A 21,040-nucleotide genomic window follows, 5' to 3' on the forward strand; every position below is an offset into this window, starting at 1 on the left:
TGGGGGAGGTGCCAGTCCCTGCATTTGCTGAGGACCAGCTGAACCTCTCAAGGTAACATAGGAAATAACAATTGAGGTCAGAATCTACAAGCATAAAGCAATGGGCAGCAGTTAGAGCCAGGGCTTTTCCAGAGTCCCTTTTTAAGTCTGAATTGCTTGTTTTACATTCCCTCTAAGGTTTAAGCCAATGGTAAGGAATAGGTTGAGAATGAGCCCAAACCTAGGGGCCTTATTTATCTTTACAACCGAGCAGGTTTCAGAGGAAATAGGTCAAGTGATTGGTCGAGATATTGGGTCATTGGGAAAGTCATGACGTATTTTTCTGTTTTTCAATGCAAAAATGCGTCATGACTTTCCCAACGACCCAATAGGATAAATGGTTAACAGGCTTACCTGCCATGTCAAGGGTCACCTGCAGTTTTGCCCGACCGGGGGGAATCCTGACTTAATGTCCACAGCCAAGGGCTCTGAGCTGCTGAGCCAAACATGAACGCAAGTGTTCCCTCCCTTCATGCCTGAACACCCGCTGTCCTGTCCGTGGGTGTGTTGGTTTGAGTGGACAGTGGGGTAAGCCAGAGGAATTCTAGGTTGGGGGCCAAGGGCCATAAAAAAAAATGACGCACAATAAGCAGAGCCTGGCGGTGAGGTGGAGCTGGGGTGAGCTCTCTGTCCCCACCGGGCTGCTCCCTCTCCTCGTCCTCCAAGGCTTGGGAGAGATGCTGACCAGAGAGGGGCCAAGAGCTCTCCTGTGTATGAGCAACTCAGAGATCCCCAGTGCCCCCAAAAGGTGTCTGCAGAATGAGGACTCAATTACACCCCTCTCCTTTGGGAAGCCAATGGGACAAGCTCCAAGGCCAAACACCAAGTGAGAGGCATATGGAGGCATGCCAGGCATGGCATGTTGAAGGGGCCTAGCTGCCAAATGTTTTCTGGGCTGGGAAGTTAAGCTGGCATCACGGAGGCTGGTGTGCATGCCCAAACACAAAGACCAGTAGCAAAAGTCCTAACCTCCCTCGCTGAGGCAGAGCACTCACCCCCAGGGTAGCACTTGTAGTTCACCCATTTCTGCCCTTTGGGTGGGAAAGGCTGTCCTGGTGCTGGGACAGGGAGGGGCCCAGGGGCATAAGGACCAGCTCCCACTGGCCTTGGAATTAGGAAGTGAGGACGTGCTCCTTCCAAGTCTACTCTGACCCCCGGCCCACTCCCACCCAGGGCCTGTTAACTCCAGGCTCCAGCCCTCCCGGCCATGTTCCAACATGGAGGGAAGCACCCCTCCTCCTCCAGGGCTAGCAGGCTCCTGGGCCCCAAGCTCAGGTAAACCCATACCTGGTGACACACAGGTTTACGAGCATCATTGCCAGCCTATCCTGACATAAGGGGCCTTGAGTGCTGGTCCTGCAAGTTACTGACATGAGCCAAGGGCTGCAAGCCGGCTCAGCTAAGGGGTGCTGCAGATTGGGGGTTGGGGAAGCTCCGTGTGGCTGTGCAGGGTGTCGGTCTGCTGCCAATGGTCAGAGGTCTCTATGCCAAATTTGGAGGCAGACTTGGGGGAGAAAGCACGGTGTGTGCACGGAAGCTGCAGGCAACAGAGCCCACCGTCAGGCTGCATATGCCAGGGGCAGGCGCCCAAGTTCTATTTCCAAGCAATACACTCCATTTGCTCGATTTCCTGAGAGGTCCAAGAACCTTCTCACTTCACAGAACCGACACGTTCAGCAGCCTGAGCGCGCCTATGGCCCAGCACAGCAGCATCTGAACTCGGGAACCACAGTGTCGGTGTGAACCACACTGCTGTCAAAAGCCAGCACCTCAGGGATAGGACAGGAGACAGGACCTGAGGGTCCACCCGCCACAAGGCCCTCAGACATCAGCAGGTGCTTGATTATATTTGTACACCTGTTCAGGGAGCAGCGAGTCGTCTGGAGGACAGCAGTACTGAGTGTGTGTGTCACCTCTGGCTTTGCTCCCCACTCGTCCTTCACCTGCTGCCTGGTCACACGTGTGTCCCAGCATGCAGAGGCCCAGGTGCAGCCAAATGGCTGACAGGCAGGAAAGGCGCAGAAAGAGCACCCTAGGGAGGCCAGCTCTCCTCTTCCACCCAGACCTCCCGCTGGACGCTCAGGGCAGAGGACTCTGGGGGGAGGGGGTCGCCCTTCAATAGTCCAAACGTGTCAGTAGAGGACACTGACACAGTGAGGTGTGGATAAAGTGGTCACCTGACACAAAGGAGATGCGAACTCGCCCTGCAGACAAAAAGCTGAGGGTACAAGGAGAGGCATCAGGGCCCAGAACGACAAATGGGGAGCCTGGCATCGCTTCAGGTGCTTTTATTAGTTGCACTGCAGGGCTGGAGTCCAGGTAACGCTCACGCAAGCCCGGCCAACGCACACCCATGAGCCCCCAGCAGAGCCGAAGTGGGAGCACCAGGAGCAGAATGATAGAGGCCAGGCAGCCACTGTGTTCACCAGGGCAGGTGTGCGCTCAGCCACCCCTTGCTGGGCTACGGCGTCTGGTGGCATGAGAGGTCGTGTCCACGCGAGGGCAGGTAGGAGGCAGGTGGAACTCGGGGGGCCCTTCCCCTGCGCAGAGTGAGGCTGAGCTGCCTGGGCCCAGACCCGCCAGTTGGCAGGGCGCTCCCAACCCCTCGCTGAGCTCAACTCTTTGGACAATAAAATAAAGTGCATTACTGAACAGAGTGACTCAGAACCAGAAGCAGAGAAATCACGCTTTTTCTTTAGCTAAAAGACAGAAGGAAACAAACGAACGGTGCGGATGCCAGAACTTGAGAGAATATTGGCTGAAAGGAACTAGCTGGGTGGGTGAAGACAGAGCAAGCGGCACCTCTGGCCTCCCCGCGGCGCCGGGGAACAAAGGCCACGCACAAGGCCCACCTGCAGCCTCACATCGTACTGCAGGGACCAAACAGAGGCCGAGCTCAGCCAGTGTTCCTAGGGGTGCGGCCAGACAGTCCTGGGTAGCGGGCTGTGCTGCAGACGGGCTGCTCTGGCCCTCCTGCCCTCTGGACCAGCTGTTCTGCCGTGGCCCCGAGAGCAGACCAGTCTGTGCCTGTGGACCATGCATGGCAGAAGCCAACACCCAGTGCTCTCTGCACAGGCCTGCCCCCACCCCAGGGCAGACATGAAGTCCCCAAGCACATTCTGTTATCTGGGCCGGCCTCTCGCATGGGTTCGGGGCAGCTTGGAGACACGGCTCTTGTTAAGGCAAAGAGGCATCAGCGTGCCCACAAGTCCCTAGGGAAGGGCCCGACGACAGCCCAGCCAGAGGAAATTCAGGGAGCCCAGAGCACATGCGCAAGGTCTGACTACCACCCAGACCTCACACCATCAGCACAGTGGCCACTTTCCAATGTCCCCACAGCAGGCCCAAGTGGCCTCACAACAGGCCAAAAGCCCCTACTCCCTCAGTTGGGCAGGTCTCAATGGCTCCGTCACTGTGCCACAGACCAGGGGCTGGGCTGGGCCATGGGAAAGAACGGTGTCTGGGGCGAAGGCGACCGGAGCTTCTGGTCCTGGGCAACCCAGCTCACCCTGTGCAGGCCTGGCCAGCGGTATCGGCCGTTTGCCTGGCAGGAGCCGCTGCTGCGCTCCTGCTCAGATGGCCCGCGTCTGCAGCTGCCGCAGCTATACAGCTTGGCAGAAAAGTCTCAGGCACTGAGGTTTACTTCCAAGAAGTGACTGTGGGTCCCCGTCCACACTCACCCACCCTGCACACACCCACAGGGACTCACTAGAGGGAAGGAAGTGGAAACTAGTCTCACTCCCCTTTTATGCAGTTTTCATCTTAAAAAAATAATAAATAAAAGTCTTCCGGGCAGGAATTACTGATAACTGTTATTACAACCAATTCCGACTTTAAACCCCCACCTGGATGTCAGGTGGGGACAGGAAGAAGGGTAGGCAGCAAGTTAACCTGCGGATCAAGCAGACGGGAGGCCAGTGAGCCTGTGGCCGCAGCAGGCAGGGTCTGCCCCAGAGCATCAGGGTACAGAGGCCAGCAAGAGCCCCCAACCAAAACCACGGGAGGAGCAAGAACAAAAAGCATCCAAAGGAAGGAGAAAGAAAGCCGATGGCAGCAGCAGGTGCTCCTGCCCCTCCATTCCAGGTGAAGTTAGAGGCGCCAGTCCTCCCAGCAGTGGGGGCTGGCACCCGAGGCGTCCAGAGGAGGCCGCCCGGGCCCCACTGGGGGACTGGTTCCAGCCAGCAGAGCACCAGCCTGGCCCCTCTTCCAGGGCAGCCACCCCCGCCCTGCCTTTGGGGCTGCCGGCGTGGGAACGGTCCCAACGATCCTGGTCAGAGAGGGCTGGGGTGGGCCCAGTCCTGCCAGCAGGGGCCGGAAGCCCTAGGTCCTGGGGAGGCTGCACATCTCGCAGTGGCCGGTGCCCGGCTGGTTCATGAAGGTGCAGTGTTGACAGGCCCACATGGCGGCCGTGGCGGCGTGAGAGGAGCCCCCGACAGCGCCGTACTCGTGGAGGCCTGGGAGCTGTACCCCGACTGTGCCTGTGGGTGGGGAGAGAAGCCAGTGTCCGTCACTTCTGCACAGGAAAACTTCCACCCTTTGGGACTCTGTTACGCTCGTCAGAGTGAAAGTGGACTCTGTTCTGGGTGCCAGCAGATGTGGCTCGAGAACCCAGCGTCCCCGCGTACTTCCAGAACCCCACCACAGAGCTGCTGTCTGCAGAGCTCCAGCGTGGAGGGGCCACCCACTCACCCCCGCCCTCCTTGCTGAGGCAGTTCTGTGTGAACTCCCTCACTGGTCACCCACCCCTCATGATGAACATCTGGGTCACTTCCAGTCCTGAGCTACCGTGAATAGTCCTGCACGAACCTTTGTGTGCATGTTTTCATGTCTCTTGGGTAAAAACCCAGGAGTGGGCCTGTCATATTCTCACTCTCACCAGGTATGCCAAGGTTCCGGCCGCAGTCAATTCTTTCATTTTAGCCGCTCCAATGAACGGCAATGGCATCTCATTTAATTTGCATTTCCTTGATAACTAATGTTAACCACTGCTATATTTTTGTGAAATGTCTAAATCTTTTGCCCAGTTTTTACTCATGCTCTTTCTTTTGAATTATTGATTATCAATATGCAGAGCTCTCTATACAATCATGTGCCACGTAACAACATTTTGGTCAACAATGGACCCACCCATATGACGGTGGTCCATATACAATGGAGCTGGAGTTTTCTATGGTCTAGTGATGTCATGGCTGGCATGACATCGCAGTGCATTCCCATTTGTGGGGACACTTGCATCAACAGACCCCCTGAGCTGCCAGTCATGTAACAGCATGATGACGCATTTCTCAGTATCCCGTCGTTAAGTGGCACACGACTGCACTTCAGTCCCATGTCATATACATGTATTGCAGACACTTCCCCCCAGTCTGTGCCCTGACTTTTTGTATTTTAAGAGTCTTGTGATGAGCACAAAGTTTCAATTCGATCAAGTTCTATTGGCTGATCTTTCACAGTCAGTGTTTTTCTCAGTCCTACCACAAGGTCCTCAAGATGGTCAGCTTGCTGTCGTCGTAACTTTTACCTCGACATCTATGACCCATCTTGAGTTGACTTCTGTACATGGCGTACGCTGTGGAGGTTAAGGTCTGTGTGCTCTTTTTCAAGGTGGTCTAGGCCCTCTGCACTCCCAGATAAATGATGTAACTCCCCCCACCCCCACTCCGAAAAAGAAAAAGCCTGTGGGGATTGTGACTGGGATTGTGCTAATTTGGGGAAAACTGACATCTTATATAATATGAGTCGCTCAATCGGAAAGATGGTATTTCTTCCCATTTACTTAGTTCTGCTTTTGGCAGAGTGCTAGCTTTCAGCAGGGAGCTCTTGCATGGCTTCACTAACTGTGCCCCTAGGCGTTGCAATGTATTGTGGTGCTAGCATTAATTTGTCACCAATGCCATGCACAGTGATTTCAGCTCCATGAGTAGAATACCTGTTGATAGGATCTGACAATCACATAACACACTTGGCAGCAAAGTGAGTCACGACCGCCAGGAGCTCTCCAAGCAAGGCTGTGTCTCCCTGCTGCCATGGCACCGACGCCAGACACGGAGTGGGTTTTCTCTCCCCCCGTCTAAGCACACAGGGTGCAGCCCGCGGACCCCAGCTCCCATGGGGCCGCTAGCTTTAGGTTAGTGTCTAATGGGGATGGCAAAAACATGCTGACTGCTCAGACTGGAACCTCTTCAGACCTAGTCTCCGTTTCCCCAGCTGGGCCACTGCGTGTCCTGGATGACCTCCTGGCCGACCCGCCCTCCCGTCAGGCCCCCAGGGAGCCCTGTGCTTGTCCGCTTCCCTGTGTGCAGTCCCTTTTGGGACTCTTCCTGGGTTAAGAGAGGGGGCTCCAGTACATGGAAGCTACTGCAATCAGTTTCTGTGTGAAGGATCCCCAAATAGCACGGGGTGCGGAGAGCCCCTTATGTGGGAGTTACACCAGGTGCTGAGGCCACTAGCCAGCAGCACCACTGTCCACCCAGGGACACAAGGCTGCAGGGCTCTATTTTAGGGAGTTTGGTGGGAACAATTTGTCCTCCGTCTCTTCCAGAACATCTGAGCAGTGTTCAGAACACCAAGAACACATGGCACACAGGGCGGCCACACCACTGGCTTGGCCTTCAGAACTGTGTGGAAAGAAAACTTAACAAGAAGCACAACACAACCAAGGCTCTGGAACCACAGAACTCCTGGGTGTCTCAGTATCGCGAGAGTGAGGACGCTCAGTCGGCTCCACTTGGCTCAGGTCCTGCGGAGGTTCTGCTGGGCTAATTTGGGCTCTGGTGCCTACCCACTAGATTGAGAAGACAGTGTAAGCTTCTTTATATATGCATTTTCAGTTGTCCTGAAGGGCCTGTCCTTCTCAAGCCCACAGAGAAGACACAGCGCCTGCCCTTTGGCTTCACGGCTGGACGGGCTGGGCCGGGCCGCACGGTGCAGCAGCTCACACGCACGAGATGGCTGCGCTGGGAGCAGCTGCCCCCAACAGCGCACAAGCCTCTCTCATCCGGGTGGTGCGGTCACTCAGGCTCCTGGAGGCACAGCACCCCACATTCTATTCTAGAACTCTTCTCCCCTTTCAATCAAGAAAACTCTGAGGACTAGTGGGAAAAAGGAGAAAGAAAAGCCTGAGAACACCACAAGGTTCCTGTCCTCGCAGCACGTGTGTGAATGTGGTCTGTTTATCTAAAATAGTGACTTTTCAAGTGCTCCCAAGATGCTTGAACATTAGTGTGTCCAGTGCGCACATGTGTCAGAACTCACAGAGCTGTGTACTAACGATCTGTGGCCCTGGAGCACGTGTGTCACAGTAGTGAACGCCCAACATGCCCTGGCAGATCCATCTGTGCTCGCCCAACAGCCCACGACTCCCATCGGAACACATCTGGGGTCAGGCTTCTAGAGCATAATGAGAAGCTCTGGAGCTCTGTAGGTCTGTGACCAGCACCCTGGGCTCAGGTGTGACCCTGGGAACGGAGGAAGGGGAGGCCACTTACTGCAAAGCTGCTCGATGGTGGCCCACTGCTCCGACTTCTTCCATGTCTGCGCAAGCTCCTCATTTCTGGTCCTCACGGCCTCCAGCAGCAAGCTGATGCTGTCCTGCGAGAAGCCAGATAAGAAGGTTCCGACTTACTCTGCCTGCAGTGGACACACTTTTTTTTTTTTTTTAGCTGAGCCATCCTGCCACCTGTTGGCAGCTCAGTGGCTGCTCAGCTCGGGCCGGGACTCAAACCGCTGTTGCTCAGAGCTCAAACTCTTGAGCGAGCTCTTAACCAACTGAGCCACTCGGCCGGCCCTCGGTAGACACACTCTTGCTATAGGTTTCTTCTTCCCTAACATCACAATGCAACTTCAAAGGGAACTGAGAAAACCTGGCAGTCTGTCCTTATAAAATGCAAAATGCCACACACTTTGGTCTATAAATACGAGTGCTACATTGAGCTAGGAATTAAATTCTGCCCAAACGGCCCCAAGTTGGCTGCTGTGCCATCTGTCACGTAGGTAACAGAAGCTCCCATCCCTTCTCCTGGGGACTTAGGTGAAGGGACAGGAGCCCATGGTCATCAGTCCACCCTTCTCCCTCCAGCTTTCTCTTTTCAATCACATATTTAAAAGCACACTCTATAGCCTAGGCCTCAGGGGGCAAAATGAAGAGAATACATAATGAGAGGTTTATAAGCCTCAGGGGGCCCTCAGTACCTACAGAAAATGATTTCTGATAGGGGACTGCAAACCAGGACCTGCTGGCTGGCGAGGGGGCCCTGCTGTCGAGCCCCACCTTTCACATCTGGCCAACTACACGGGCAGCGGCTGAACCTGGGACTGGAGGTGCAGCTCTCAGGGCTTAACAGGGAAGGCAAAACCGGGGCAAGTCTCAGGGTGCCTGGTGTGAAGTATCAGAAAAGGGTAGATTTTGGACAAAATAAAGACACAAGATAAAGCCAGCAGAATACAAGAAAAGCTACAGGCCACCTGATGGGGAACAGCAGAGGGGAGGCGGGGCCTCCCCATCTTGTTCTGTCACCTTTGGGGGAAGGTGTTGAGTCAGGGATATCAGTATCTCAGAAAGAAACCATTCCTTTCTGGTGTTTCTGGGTGTCTCAGGCAGAAAAAGGCCAAAGAAAGGACGCCCACGACACAGCACATGCAAAGGGCCTCCCGGCTGGATCTGCTGCCCAGCGGCCGACTGCCCCCCTGCTCAGAAAGCAGCTGCCGTCTGGCCCACTCACCCTCTTGTCCCGCGACAGGGTGTCTTAAAGTGCCGGCTGTGCAGCTGTGCACGCAGGGCCTGGCTGCTGGCCAAGGCAATAGAAGCTGAGGTGGGAGAGGGGACGTCAGTAGGAAGCAGGGCTGCGGTTCTGAAGCTGTCAGGCCTGGAGTTTTGGTTGGGTCTCTGATGCTCCGTGCCAAGGAACACAGACCTCAACCATCTCTGCTTCCCACATGGTTGTAACAAACGAAGGAGGCCAGCCTCCGTCACAGAAAGCGGACACGTAAGTGTTTTCATGCAAGTGCTAACTGTGAAAAAAAATCATCTTTCTATCAATAAGCCCCTTGTGAAAAGCTACGGCCCACAGCACGTAAGGCGGGGACTTCGACCCAAGTCTCTGGTTGGTGAGGAAAGGAAACACCTCTTTATAGCCAAACCCCACCTGGGGACCACCAAAGCCAGGTAGGTGCTTAGCAGGCACGCGCTGGTCCGTACCTGCAGAGGCATGACCTCATTGGTGACCAAAAACAGCAGGAGGTGGAAATCCGAGATGGTATCCAAGAACACGGACGAGGTATTCTGGGACAAATAGGTGGCCAAACTATGGAAGTCCTAGTGAAGGGATGGGAGGAAAGGGAATAAACACGGCATTCCATCACAGTCCCTAGTGCCAGACCCAGAGGAAAGCCTTTCTCCTCTCAAGACATAACTGAATACATTTAAGGCTGATGGACGTCTCTCTACCTCTTTTTCTACAGCCACTGATGGGGACCAAGGGACAGAGGAACACGCAGCTGAGGAATAAGCTGCGGCCTTCTTCTCCCAGGAAGGTGATCCAGCTGTGAGACATGTGCACTCAGGGACTGTCCCTTCCCGCCTAGGTGCCTTGTTGACCCAAGGAAGACACTGGGGAGGAGTTGTGTGTGTGTGTGTGTGTGGGGGGGTGCAGGCGCACTATGTAACAAGGACTATAAACAGGAGACTCATGGTTGCCGCCCCAATAAGTGGCTCTGCACCTCTATAAGCACCCCGAGTCTCCAGGCAGATGGGCGGTGAGGAGACCAAAGTGTCAGAGGTTTTGTAAACAAACCACCGCCTCAAAAGAAAATCTCTTTACAGACATTCTTTAATGAAGCCATTTTCTGCAACGCCTTTTACCCAATCAGACCATCTACGTGGCCCCCACAGTGCAGTCACAGCAGTTCTGATCTGCCCTGCTCTGCAGGGGAGAGCGGAGGCCACTGCACGAGCAGGAAAGCCAGGGTGGCCAGGCACGAGAGGCCCCACGCTCGCATGCTGCCTGAGAAACACAGCGGGTGAGCAGGCAGGGCCGGGGCCAACAGTGGAGTGAGACAGCTCCATAAAGAGACAACGTGCATCAACAACAAGAAGTTGTTGTAAGAGGACACTAAGTGACAAATTTTGGGGAGAAAAACAAGTCAACTAAGAATGGTCCTCCTGGCCAAGCCGTAGGCCTGACTGGCGGGGATGTGCCTTGGTGGTCACCTGTCACCTAGCTCAGGGAGGGATCAGTGATGGACAGTGTCAGGGAAAAAGGGCCAGCTGGGCTCTGCCACAGAATGAATCAGGGCATCTGAAAGCTGGGTACTTCGGAAAAGCAATGCTAGCACTACATAAACAAGCAAGAGTTACTTAAATTATATTTCTAGAGATAAAGAGCTTACCTGTGTCTCACCCAACACATCCCGGTTTTCAATAGGAAATGGATTTTGCGAAATAGAAAAAGTATAAACTGGGTCCTTGGGGAAAGTTGTTGTGATCTAATGAATAAAAAGACAAACCCATGACAAATTAATTATACTGTAAACAGGGCAGCCCTCAAGTGTCCCCCAGCCCCAGCCCCAAGTTACAGCAAACAGAGCCCTAATTTAACCCTTAGAACCACCTGAATGAAAATTTAGGCATTGACTCTGGGAAGCAAACTAAGGAATCATTTTTAATAATTCCTAAGATCATGCCACATGTGGGCAGCCTGAGGACAGCAGACCGGCTCCATGATGTACCACTCAAGCCCACCTGGGACTGCCCGAGGCACAGCTCCCATGTGATAAGCCTGCCACACAGCTGCTCTCTGCGGCCATGTATGAACTCACGGGTGACCATGGGGACAGCACGGAGGCCTTTCGGGAGCTGGCTGCTCCCACCATGGTCTGAAGGGCACATGCAGAGTCAGCCCGATGGTTCTGAGAGCCGCAGCGCTTCTGAGTTCAGGGCACTGCTCCGTGGGGCCAGGGTGTGAGCAGGCAGGAAGGACCAGGGCCTCTGGGCTGCAGGGCACAGCTCCCACTCTCCCCTGGGGACACTGGGACCGAGAACTGGTGTCTGAAGGGAGCCTAAGCCCTTCATTGGCTCAGACACGCTTTTGCGACGACCGGGGGCACGTTACATCTAACATATCATCACCAGAAACCACAGGAACAGTGTAAATGTGCGAGAATCGACAGGTGGCTTCTCACTGCTCCTGGCAGAGTCCCTCCCACAAGAGCCCCAAGTGGGAGCTGTCATCCACCTTTTGGCTGACGCAGCTTTTCCTCTGCAAGACGACACTAGCAGCAAAAGGTTTAGGCAGCCACGCTGGTTCCTTTGGGACTATTTCTAAAGAATGAAAATGTTGTCCTGTCTGTTTTTCAGCTTGGCAGAGGCAGCGACACGCTGTGACTGCACCAGCACTAAGGCCAAGCCGAGCCCCACGCCCTCTCATGGACCAGACCAAGTGGCCTCGTGGAGGAGGCTGTGGACTTGAGGGACACGGCCTGTCCCAGCTGCGTGGCCCTGTCAGCCAGGACCCCCTGCCTCACTTTGTTCATTCCCACACCCTAAGGCTGCCATGAGGATTAAATGCCCACAGAGGCGAAGCCCTCAGAGTGGCCGGTACACACAGGCTCAGCTTAGCTGCGGTCATGACTCCAAAGTCAGCAGAGTCCACGCTGTTGAGACCAAGGCCTGTGGACGGCTTGGGCCCTCCCTCTGGGAAGGCAGATACGGCCATGGGCCAGCACAGCGGAACACCCACTAGTAACTAAATGTGGGGTTAAGAGGAGTGTTTGTTAGACACGTGATTGCCCCTTGGAGTGCTCAGTACCCATCCAAGGCGCCTGGGGAAGGGGACACAGGGACTGAGCCCCTGAGCTGTGCTTAACCCCTCTCCCTACCTGCTCTGGTCAGGTGGTGGGCCTGGGGCTAGATGAGGAGCTGAGCACACTTGTCTGGGCACACGCCATCAAGGGACTGCTCCAACTTCTTCACCAAGAACAGAGACCTTCAGCATCACACAGGGGGAATGTTCCTTCATCAACCCAAATCACTGAAACAATGCACTAGGGCAGGGGTCAGCAAACTGCGGCTCGCGAGCCACACGCGGCTCTCTGGAGACGTTCCGTCTCAAAGGTTTGCCGACCCCTGGAAGAGCCAAGCCTGTCCCTCACAACAATTTAAAATTATTTGAGAGCCATAAATATATTTTTACAAGTAAGAAAAATTTAAAGTAATATTATAAATGAAACTATGAGAGTTTATTTTCATTTTTAATTTTACTTTAGAGCCACATGTACGTACCCAAAGAGCCGCATGTGGCTTGTGAGCCACAGTCTGCCAAGCCCTGCACTAAGGCAAAAACTTAGCTCCTTTATAAAAGAAGAGGGGTGGAGCAGCCACTGGGAGAGAAGCCCTCAGAAAGCTGGCCTGAAATCATGCCGACGCTGCCTAAGAATGTGCTCCATCAATCTGTTTTCATCTTAATTATACCCCAGGTAGCCTAAAACAGATGCCTTTATGGCCCAGGTAAGAAATATGATCTCGGGAGCTATTAATGGATGGAGCGCCAGTGCTCGGCTCCCAGGGACCTGCTGCCCCCAGCGCAATCGTCTTTTACAGCCTGCATCACACGCCTCCCCCAAGTCCACACGCAGCCACACAGATGCTGGCGGGCAGCAGCTAGGAAACGAGCTGCTCCCGTCACCTCGGACAGAGCACTGACTGCTGCAGACGTGACGGACTTCCGTCCTGCAACGCTCACAGCCGTGGTCTGCAGCCACTGCTCCATGACCAGAGCGTGCAGCCAGAGCTGAGACTCTGAGCAGGTGCATTGGAGTCCTGGGCCTTCTTGGCTCCTAGAGCTCCACCCAGGAATCCACACGACCACTCATGTAAGAATAGTCACAGCTGTGTTGCCTGGGGCCGACTCAGGCACAGTGGCCCCCTGTGAGCTGTGACCAGGGCAGCACCCACACATGCCACCCATGAAGCCACGCTGGGTCTCTGACCTCCAGAGGCTGCTCGGCTTGGTCAGTGATCCTTCGTTGCACTTTAGTTTGGGAGAAGTTAACCCCTAAGTTGTTTTTAAGGAAAAAAACAAAACTGAAAGAAAAAGACCCTAAAATTGTAAGCTTTTCCAGGGATGCCAGGAGCTTAATGGGCCCAGCACCCCTGGCGGCCTGTCCTGCGCTACCAGGGGGGAGACTGTCCAGGATGCTGCCAGCCTCGTGCAGTGACCACCCCCAGTCCTGACCTCTAACTCGCCCACCGTGAGCCCAGGAGGAGACGACACGCACTTACATCTATGATCAGATACTCCACGGGCAGGGGGCGGGCCAGCTGGGTGATCTCGTTGCCAAACTTGTCTGTGTCCTGAAAGGGGAAACAAAGGTAAGTGAAGGCGTGCTGACCAGTGACACATTTTTCCTTCCACATGTTTGTCTCACCTTTTAAATTACTACAATTCTTGGTGAAGTATATGAAAAGCAGAAAGGAAAATGTGCCTCTTTCCAGTGAATCCTCCTTCCATCATTTCCTGGAGCTCTTCACGATGGCCATAACACGAGAAAGCAGCCGTGCTCTTGGCGGACGGGGAGTCCCCACGGGGAGCGCCTTCCAGCCTTGCCACCCCCACTCGCACTCCAGCCTGGCTCCTGCCGCCTCAGGCTCCATCTGTGCCCTCTCTGCCTCTGCAAGCTGGCTCAATCACAGGTCTGAATACTAATTCTTAATGAGCTCACACCTCAGAGAACCCGACTTTACGGAAACTTAATACTTGTACATTACTAAAAAAATATGCACACAAATGAGTGCACACACACAAACACACAGACATGGAAAAGCCCCACCACCCACCTGTCAAAGTCTAAACTTGCTTTGCTTTGTCAGATGCACGGAACATAAAGTTTAATTATGGGGAAAAATGGCCAGCATATGTTCATTAATCATAAAATGACAATTAGATCTGATTTATGTCAAACATGCTGCGTTCAAACAGAGCTCTAGGAATAAATTCATAAAAACTGATGCTTTTCATTAAAGATTCTGTAAGAGGGGGTCATATTTTCTATCTAAATCATCACTTAACATTATATATATCATTCATTGAGTCGTATATAAATTATACATCCATAATTTCCCATTACAGGGCCTTACATAAAAGTTTATGTTTATTAAGCTCTCATATCCGAATGGGTGCCAAGCAGATGTCCCTGAGGTGAGCAGGGCAATGCAAAGCCACCCCCGGCTCTCCACACCTTCCCGGGCAGCCCAGAGCCCCATGCCATCTTTCAGACAAGCTTCACAGGCTACTCCTGAGGGAGACCTGGTCCGCTGCCCTCAAGGGAAGCCCAGAGACCCCATCTGGTTGTGTTCCTTTTGTTCAGAAATGAACATTTCTAGCTGCAATACATCTCAGTTTACCACCCACACAACTGCCAACAAGGACTTGTCCTTTTGCCCCCGCAGAAAACCCATCTAACCCGCTATCTACACAGGGCGCCTTCCTGGCAACATAAGCTCTGTCTGCCTGCCTTCCTGTGATGCGGGAACGACTCTCCACTCCGTCTGGGTAGGAGTCGTTGGTCCCTCCATGGACAGGTGTGCCCTGTGCTTGTTTCTGCAGCAGCCAGGTTGGTTGGATCCAGCTTTGGGAGCTCTCCCAGCTTTGACAGGGGCAGCCCGAGATGTGAGCCGCTGAGTGGGTCCCAGGGCCCTGGAAGTAGCAGTTTCTCAATGGAAGAGACATGGTAGGAAGCAAGAATTGAACCCAATCAAATGAAATCACCATTTCCAAATATACACCCTTGCCCTTACAAGAAATAACCTGCAACAACTCACACATCACTAGCCCGTCTGGAATTCATCCTCGAACCTAATTAAGCTCTAAGAGGCAGAGACATTTCTCTAGCATCTGCTCCTTTCGTCTTCCCCTCCAGGGATTTTTTTTGCTAAATGCACCTCTCTCTTTTTCTGTGTCTTGCTATTCTCTTTCAAATTTAACTACCCAACTGTGCCTTGCTGCTCACCAAAAAGATTAAGATGTTGCACCCCCTTTCTTCTGGGGCAAACAGGTAACTTCTATCGCTGCCCATGCCTTTACCCCAGTGGTTTGGCCGGCCGACCCCAACCCTATCCACCACTTTAACAGGCAATCACTTTTTATGGGCATCAGCAAATGCCAGCAGGAATACGCTTGGAGGAAGACACGGTAATCTAAGTCTGGCAGTTGCCAGTGTCAGTGGCTTTACCTCCACTCACTGCCTCACTACCTGCTAAGGGCCACTTCTGCAAACAGCGGCACCAGCATGGTGCCACCAGGAAGAAACCCAGGGCCTCCGTCTTTGTGAGCACGAAGGAACGTGGCCCCGGTGCTACAACAGCAGCAAACTCCATGGGTTGGTGGCAGCACCTTGCTTTGGAAAAGCAGATGAAATCCTGAATCTATTGCTTTTCTCTTTAAAGAACTGAAGAGAAGGGTAACAAGTAACACAAGCAGCTTGATCTGTAACTTCACAGGACAGAGCAAGAAAAACTCACAACAGTTTCGTGAAGCATCACCCTTTAGGGAACAGTCAAGCTGATGAGACCCACGGAGTCCCTATTAGGTGCAAACCATCAGCCGCTGGCATTTATTTCTGAGACGTCATGGCGTCTGCTCCAGGCTCACCGCCACAAGCACACAACCACTGGCTGCCCAAGACGTGCTGAGGCTGCTGAAGGTGAGAAAATAAGTGAGGCGCCAGAGCTCTACCAGCCGGGGGTGGAGGACGTGGGGGGTGAGAGACCAACCCATCCACATCAGAACACAGGATCTCAGTACCTCCCAACCACGCCCCTGCCGCAGGCCCCCACGCTGACAGCAGACCTCGCCCAGCAAGACGCACGTCCCACTCAAGGGAAAGAGTGACCACCAAGCTCAGGTGGCAGGTACCACAAAGTCCTTTCTCCAGACTGGGTATCACGTCCTTGTGTTGTTCAGAATCTTTTTTCTTATTGGCAATTTCTTGATTGATTGATAAATTTTCCTGAATAATGCAATAACAATTCATAATCCCTGTGATGAAAACATTTCTTTCAAGAAGTTGAATAGTGCAGGGTCTTGCCCTAACAAATACAAAAGTGTACTGTGGAGCTGTAATAAATAAGGATATAATGGGTAAATGGACTATGGATCTCAGTGTAAAATTAAATCATAAAAGCACTGTAAGAAAGTGTAGGTAAACATATACCTTTAGGATAAAGAATTGCTTCCTAAGTATGATGACAAAGGAATGCTGTATCTTTGAAATTAGAAAATATTTGGGTTTTTTGTATGAAAAGCATTCAGAAAATGATGACCTGGCCCATGTTTGCAACATGACAAAGCGTTAGCATAGAAAAGACCTCACATATGAACGCAGAAATGATGAACCATCTCTCAATTACCTAAGCACACGTAGGAGATTCAGAGAAAACGCCGATACACACAGGAGACCCCACTGAGGGAAGACTTCCAGAGTGGGGTGCCTGGGCGGGAGGGCCCAGGGCAGGGCTGGTCTGCCTACAGCTTTCCAGAGTAAACTACCCAATCTTCTTAGAGAGAAATTGGGAGAACTCATAAAACCCTTTAAATATATGTCATCCATTGACAAAATGATGCCAGTTCTGGGAATTTGTCCCGGTGGTTTAGAAACTTGCAGAATGAGCTACGGATGGCCCACAGAGCACGATGGGTAAGCGCCAGACGCTAGGACAGACCCACGTGTGTGTGGCTGAGGGACTGGTGGTAACAGATATGATGACCTAGCCGGAAGGGAGCCCTGGAACAGCCAGTCCCTCCACAGCCAGCAACTCCAGGCGCGCCGCTGCAGCTCCTGTCACCTCTTCCTGACCTCGCAACACTGGCACCACACCGGCCCCTCAAGCCAGGAATCCACCCTCCGACCCCTGGCTGGGCCAGCCCCCTAAGAGCAGGTTCCCCAGGTCTGCTCAACACCCTCTTTGTCCTTGGAACAATCTCAGCTTCTCTCATCTACTTCCAGGGCTTTAATTTGGGCTTTCTGTGCAGATGACCTTGAAAACAGCATTCTCGGTCCACACCTCTTAACAGCTTGACAGCAAACCCCTAATGTCAGCAACTGAACCCCCACCCCACACACTGGCAGCTCGGTCTCAGTATACACCCCCACCCGAACCACAGACCTGGACCCATCTGGGCTCCTCCCTGCAGCCCTGCAAGGCCTCTGGGACTCGCTCCAGCACACCCTCTCCATCCCTAAATGCCACAGGGGATGGACACATGTCACCTGGATTAGGGCATCAGCCTTCTCACCGACTTGGTTTTCAGCCCTTTCCTGCTGCTGCATTTCACCCTCGACTTCAGACCCACCTCACATCTCTCTCCTGCTGCCCTCTCCTGGGTCGGCCACGGGCATCTGACGCCTGTGCCTCCTGACCAGTCTTCACACCCCCAGCAGGAATGTCCCACAACCACCTTCCATCTCTCCTTTTGGCTTCCTCCTGCCCACCACACCCATCACAAGCACCCGTCAGCCAGACCGAGCCTCTGGACTGTAGCCCCTGGATGGGCTCCCACCCACCTGGCTACGTCTCACACTCTTCAGGTCCTGGAGCATCTACCACACCACACCAGGACACCTCAACAGTCACCCAGACAGCCCGGGAGGAGGGGCAATGTGTGACCTGCTCACCGCGGGAGGCCCAGGACCTGGGCGGAACACCTGGCCCCTGATTAAAGTCTGGACCAGAGAAGAGGCTGCAGGCCCAGTGGTGATGCCATTAGCAGCTTGCATACATCCTGCGTGCACAGGGTGGGGCTGGAAGGACAGGTGAAGGCAGGCCTAATGTCTCATTAATCCATTATAAATGCAAACTTGATTTCATATTAATAAAATGTTCTGTACATTAATTTTTGGACTACCTGCACTCCTGATGCACACGAGACTCTGATCGTGACCCCAACTTTGCGGTCCTGCTGCCTGTCCCCTGCCATCCCTTGCCTCCTGCCGAGATGCTCGCTTCGCCAGCACTCCACCTCCTGCCTCACTCTCAGCAGATAACTTGGCTTCCGGTGAGCAACTGAACTTGCAGACGTCCCTGTCCCCACTCCCCCCCACCGACCTCCCAGCTGGCCATTGCCCCATGGCAGCCCAGCTATGTAGGATCCGAACCCAGGCCCTGCTACTCAGAGCAGGCGTCCCAAACCAGCTCTTAACCAACGAGCAACTCGGCCGGCCCTAGTGATTACTGTTAATATGTCCTTCTGCAGGGGTGAAGCATGGTACAAGAAACGGGTGACTCGTCTTAAGTCATAAAGGGGCGCGCCCGTGGTGTGCAGGGGAAAGACCACACGTCCCTCCCCAATTGCCCCAGGGAGCCCGTGTGAGTGCTGAATGCCTCAGGCAAAGTCACACACAGGCCTCCAATGTCAGGGTCCGCATACAGCCCCCCCCACCTGCAGGACGTGCTTCTGGGCTGTGTCTCCCTGGCTGAACAGTGCATCCCAGACAGACGGGTCCTCCGATGGGCCTCCAAGTTTCCCTCCTGTCCTGTGTGTGGACGCACACACAGACACATGCACACACATGCACAGCTACACATGTCTTTACAACACAAAAATGTACATACAGGTATACCTTCAATTTTACATCATGAGTTTTAGCCCGTATCTTGAGATAATTTTTAAACACAAGCCTGTAGTGATCAGTAACATCCTACATGTAGATGTGTTATAATTTAACACCCGTTACTACACTTTCAGATTGCTTCCAATTTGTTACCACATATAAGGCCACACCGAGCAGCCTGAGACAAAGACCACGGTGGGTCCTGCTCACAGGTACATTTTAAATCTGACTCCCAACACTCCCAGGGGGACTTGCAGGGTTACTTCAATGTTTGCTTTCACATGTCTTTGCTCAAACTAGCACTTTTCTGCAACATGAGAAGTGTGTCCAATCCTCCAGGGCTACAGAGAGCCCTGGGTGCAAGTCTGGCTGCTCTCACTAAGGCAAATCAGCAATGTATGAAAATGACGCATGATCAAGGAAGTAACACGGCTCCCATGGCCAAGTGCAAGAAACTCACAAGACAGAAATAAAATGCCAATTTCAAACCTGAAAAAGGGTAATACAAAAAAACTCAAGGGCCGGCCGAGTGGATCAGTTGGTTAAGAGCTTGCTCAAGTGTTTGAGCTCTGAGCAACAGCGGTTCGATTCCCAGCCCGAGCTGAGCAGCTGCTGAGCTGCCAACAGGTAGCAGGATGGCTCAGCTTAAAAAAATAAATTAAATAAAAAACTCGAAAAGCCCACAGCAAACTCCTAGCTAATGATGAAATCGTGAAAGCATTTCCATTATGCTTAAAAACAGGACAAAAATGCTGGACACTGGACACTGTTCTGAAAGCCTGGCCAGCACGAGGGGCCAGGATGAATGAAAAGAATAAGCAGAACTGTCACTTCTGGGTAAGATGCTTGTCTGTGTACAAAACCCAAAAGAGTGTGTGAGTGTGAGTGAGAGTGAGAGAGAGAGAGAGAGAGAGAGAGAGAGGTTGTGTATGTGTGTGAATGTCAGCGTGTGTGTATGTGAATGTGTGTGTGTGTGTATATATATATAAATTAGAGGAACAAGTAACCAATAGCACAGTTGCTCCAAACACAAGCGTACCAGTTTCAAACAGCAACAGTTTGAAAACATAATTTTAAAGACATGATACCGGGCCAGCCGAGTGGCACGTTGGTTAAGAGCTGGCTTGGGACGCCAGCTCTGAGCAGCAGGGCCCCGGTTCGGATCCCACATGCAGGCCAGTGACACTGCCCTCTACAGCTAAGATGGTGAACAACAGCTCGACCTGGAGCTGGGCTGCCTTGAGTCGCCAGCGACAGCGTAGGCTGCAGTGAGGCTGCAGTGGGCTGCCGTAAGCTATCGTGAGTAGCTGGCAGCTGGCGTGAGTGGCTTACAGGCGGCATGAGCTGCCAAGAGCCATCGTGAGCCGATATCCAGGGGCCAGCAACCGATCTGCCTCACCCAGGAAGAGCGCAATGATAATACCAACATGGGCCAGTGAAGTAATGTCCTCTACAACTAGACTGAAGAACAAAAGGACAGCAACTTGTCTGTTCCCCTTCCCCGATTCCCCAATATTGTTCCTCTCCCCCAATTCCCCAATAAAATCTTTAAAAAAACAAAATAATAAAAATAAATAAAGACATGATACCTGTAACATGGAGGAGCAATCTAATAATGATGGGCCAGACCTTCATGTGAAAGTCATTAAAGGACACAACACAGCGCAGTACTCCACATTCGGAGGGGGACCTGCACAGAAATGGGGTCAAAGAAACCCTAAGGAGACCTGTCTGTTTGGGTGCAGCCTGCATGGCAACTCTAAAATGTATGTAGAGGGGCCGGCTGAGTGGCATGTTGGTTAAGAGTTGGCTTGGGATGCCAGAGGGCCCCAGTTCGGATTCCACATATGAGGGCTAGTGGCACTGCCCTCTACAGCTAAGATGCTGAACAACAGCTCAACCTGGAGCTAGGCTGCCGTGAGTCAACAGTGACGGCAGGTGGATTGCCATGGGCTACCATGTGTAGCCAGAAGCCAGCGTGAGCGGCCGTCCAGAAGCCGGCGACTGATCTGCCTCGCCCGGGAAGAGCGCAATGATGGTGCAACTTGGGCCAGTGAAGCAACGTCCTCCACAACTAGACTGAAGAACAAAAGGATAGCAACTTGCCTATTCCTCTTCCCCCAATTCCCCAAAAAAATCTTTAAAAAAAAAAAGAGTTGGTTTGGGATGCCAGCTCTGAGCAGCAGGGCCCCGGTTCAGATCCCACATGAGGGCCAGTGACGCTGCGCCTTCTACAGCTAAGATGGTGAACAACAGCTCGACATGGAGCTGGGCTGCCATGAGTCACTGGCGACAGCGTAGGTAGGCTGCAGTAAAGCTGCAGTGGGGCTGGCCGGGAGCTGGTATGAGCTTTCATGAGCCACCATGAGCGGTCGGCAGCCAGCATGAGCTGCCAAGA

The 21,040-nt window shown here is 53.1% G+C and overlaps 1 protein-coding gene across 1 annotated transcript in view; it reads right to left on the reverse strand.

Moving 5' to 3' along the window:
- Positions 1 to 2,312: 2,312 nt before the first annotated feature.
- NPLOC4 (NPL4 homolog, ubiquitin recognition factor) overlaps positions 2,313 to 21,040 on the reverse strand; it is a gene marked incomplete at its 5' end in the record, with an annotated part of 45,919 nt that continues 27,191 nt past the window's right edge. The window contains 5 exons of the mRNA XM_019661942.1: positions 2,313 to 4,517; positions 7,527 to 7,629; positions 9,236 to 9,352; positions 10,426 to 10,521; positions 13,316 to 13,387. Of these exons, the coding sequence (XP_019517487.1) occupies positions 4,360 to 4,517; positions 7,527 to 7,629; positions 9,236 to 9,352; positions 10,426 to 10,521; positions 13,316 to 13,387 (546 nt within the window). The remainder of the gene's footprint in view (positions 4,518 to 7,526; positions 7,630 to 9,235; positions 9,353 to 10,425; positions 10,522 to 13,315; positions 13,388 to 21,040) is intronic.

The sequence above is a fragment of the Hipposideros armiger genome, unplaced genomic scaffold, assembly GCF_001890085.2.
Source record: "Hipposideros armiger isolate ML-2016 unplaced genomic scaffold, ASM189008v1 scaffold_362, whole genome shotgun sequence".
Taxonomy (NCBI): domain Eukaryota; kingdom Metazoa; phylum Chordata; class Mammalia; order Chiroptera; family Hipposideridae; genus Hipposideros; species Hipposideros armiger.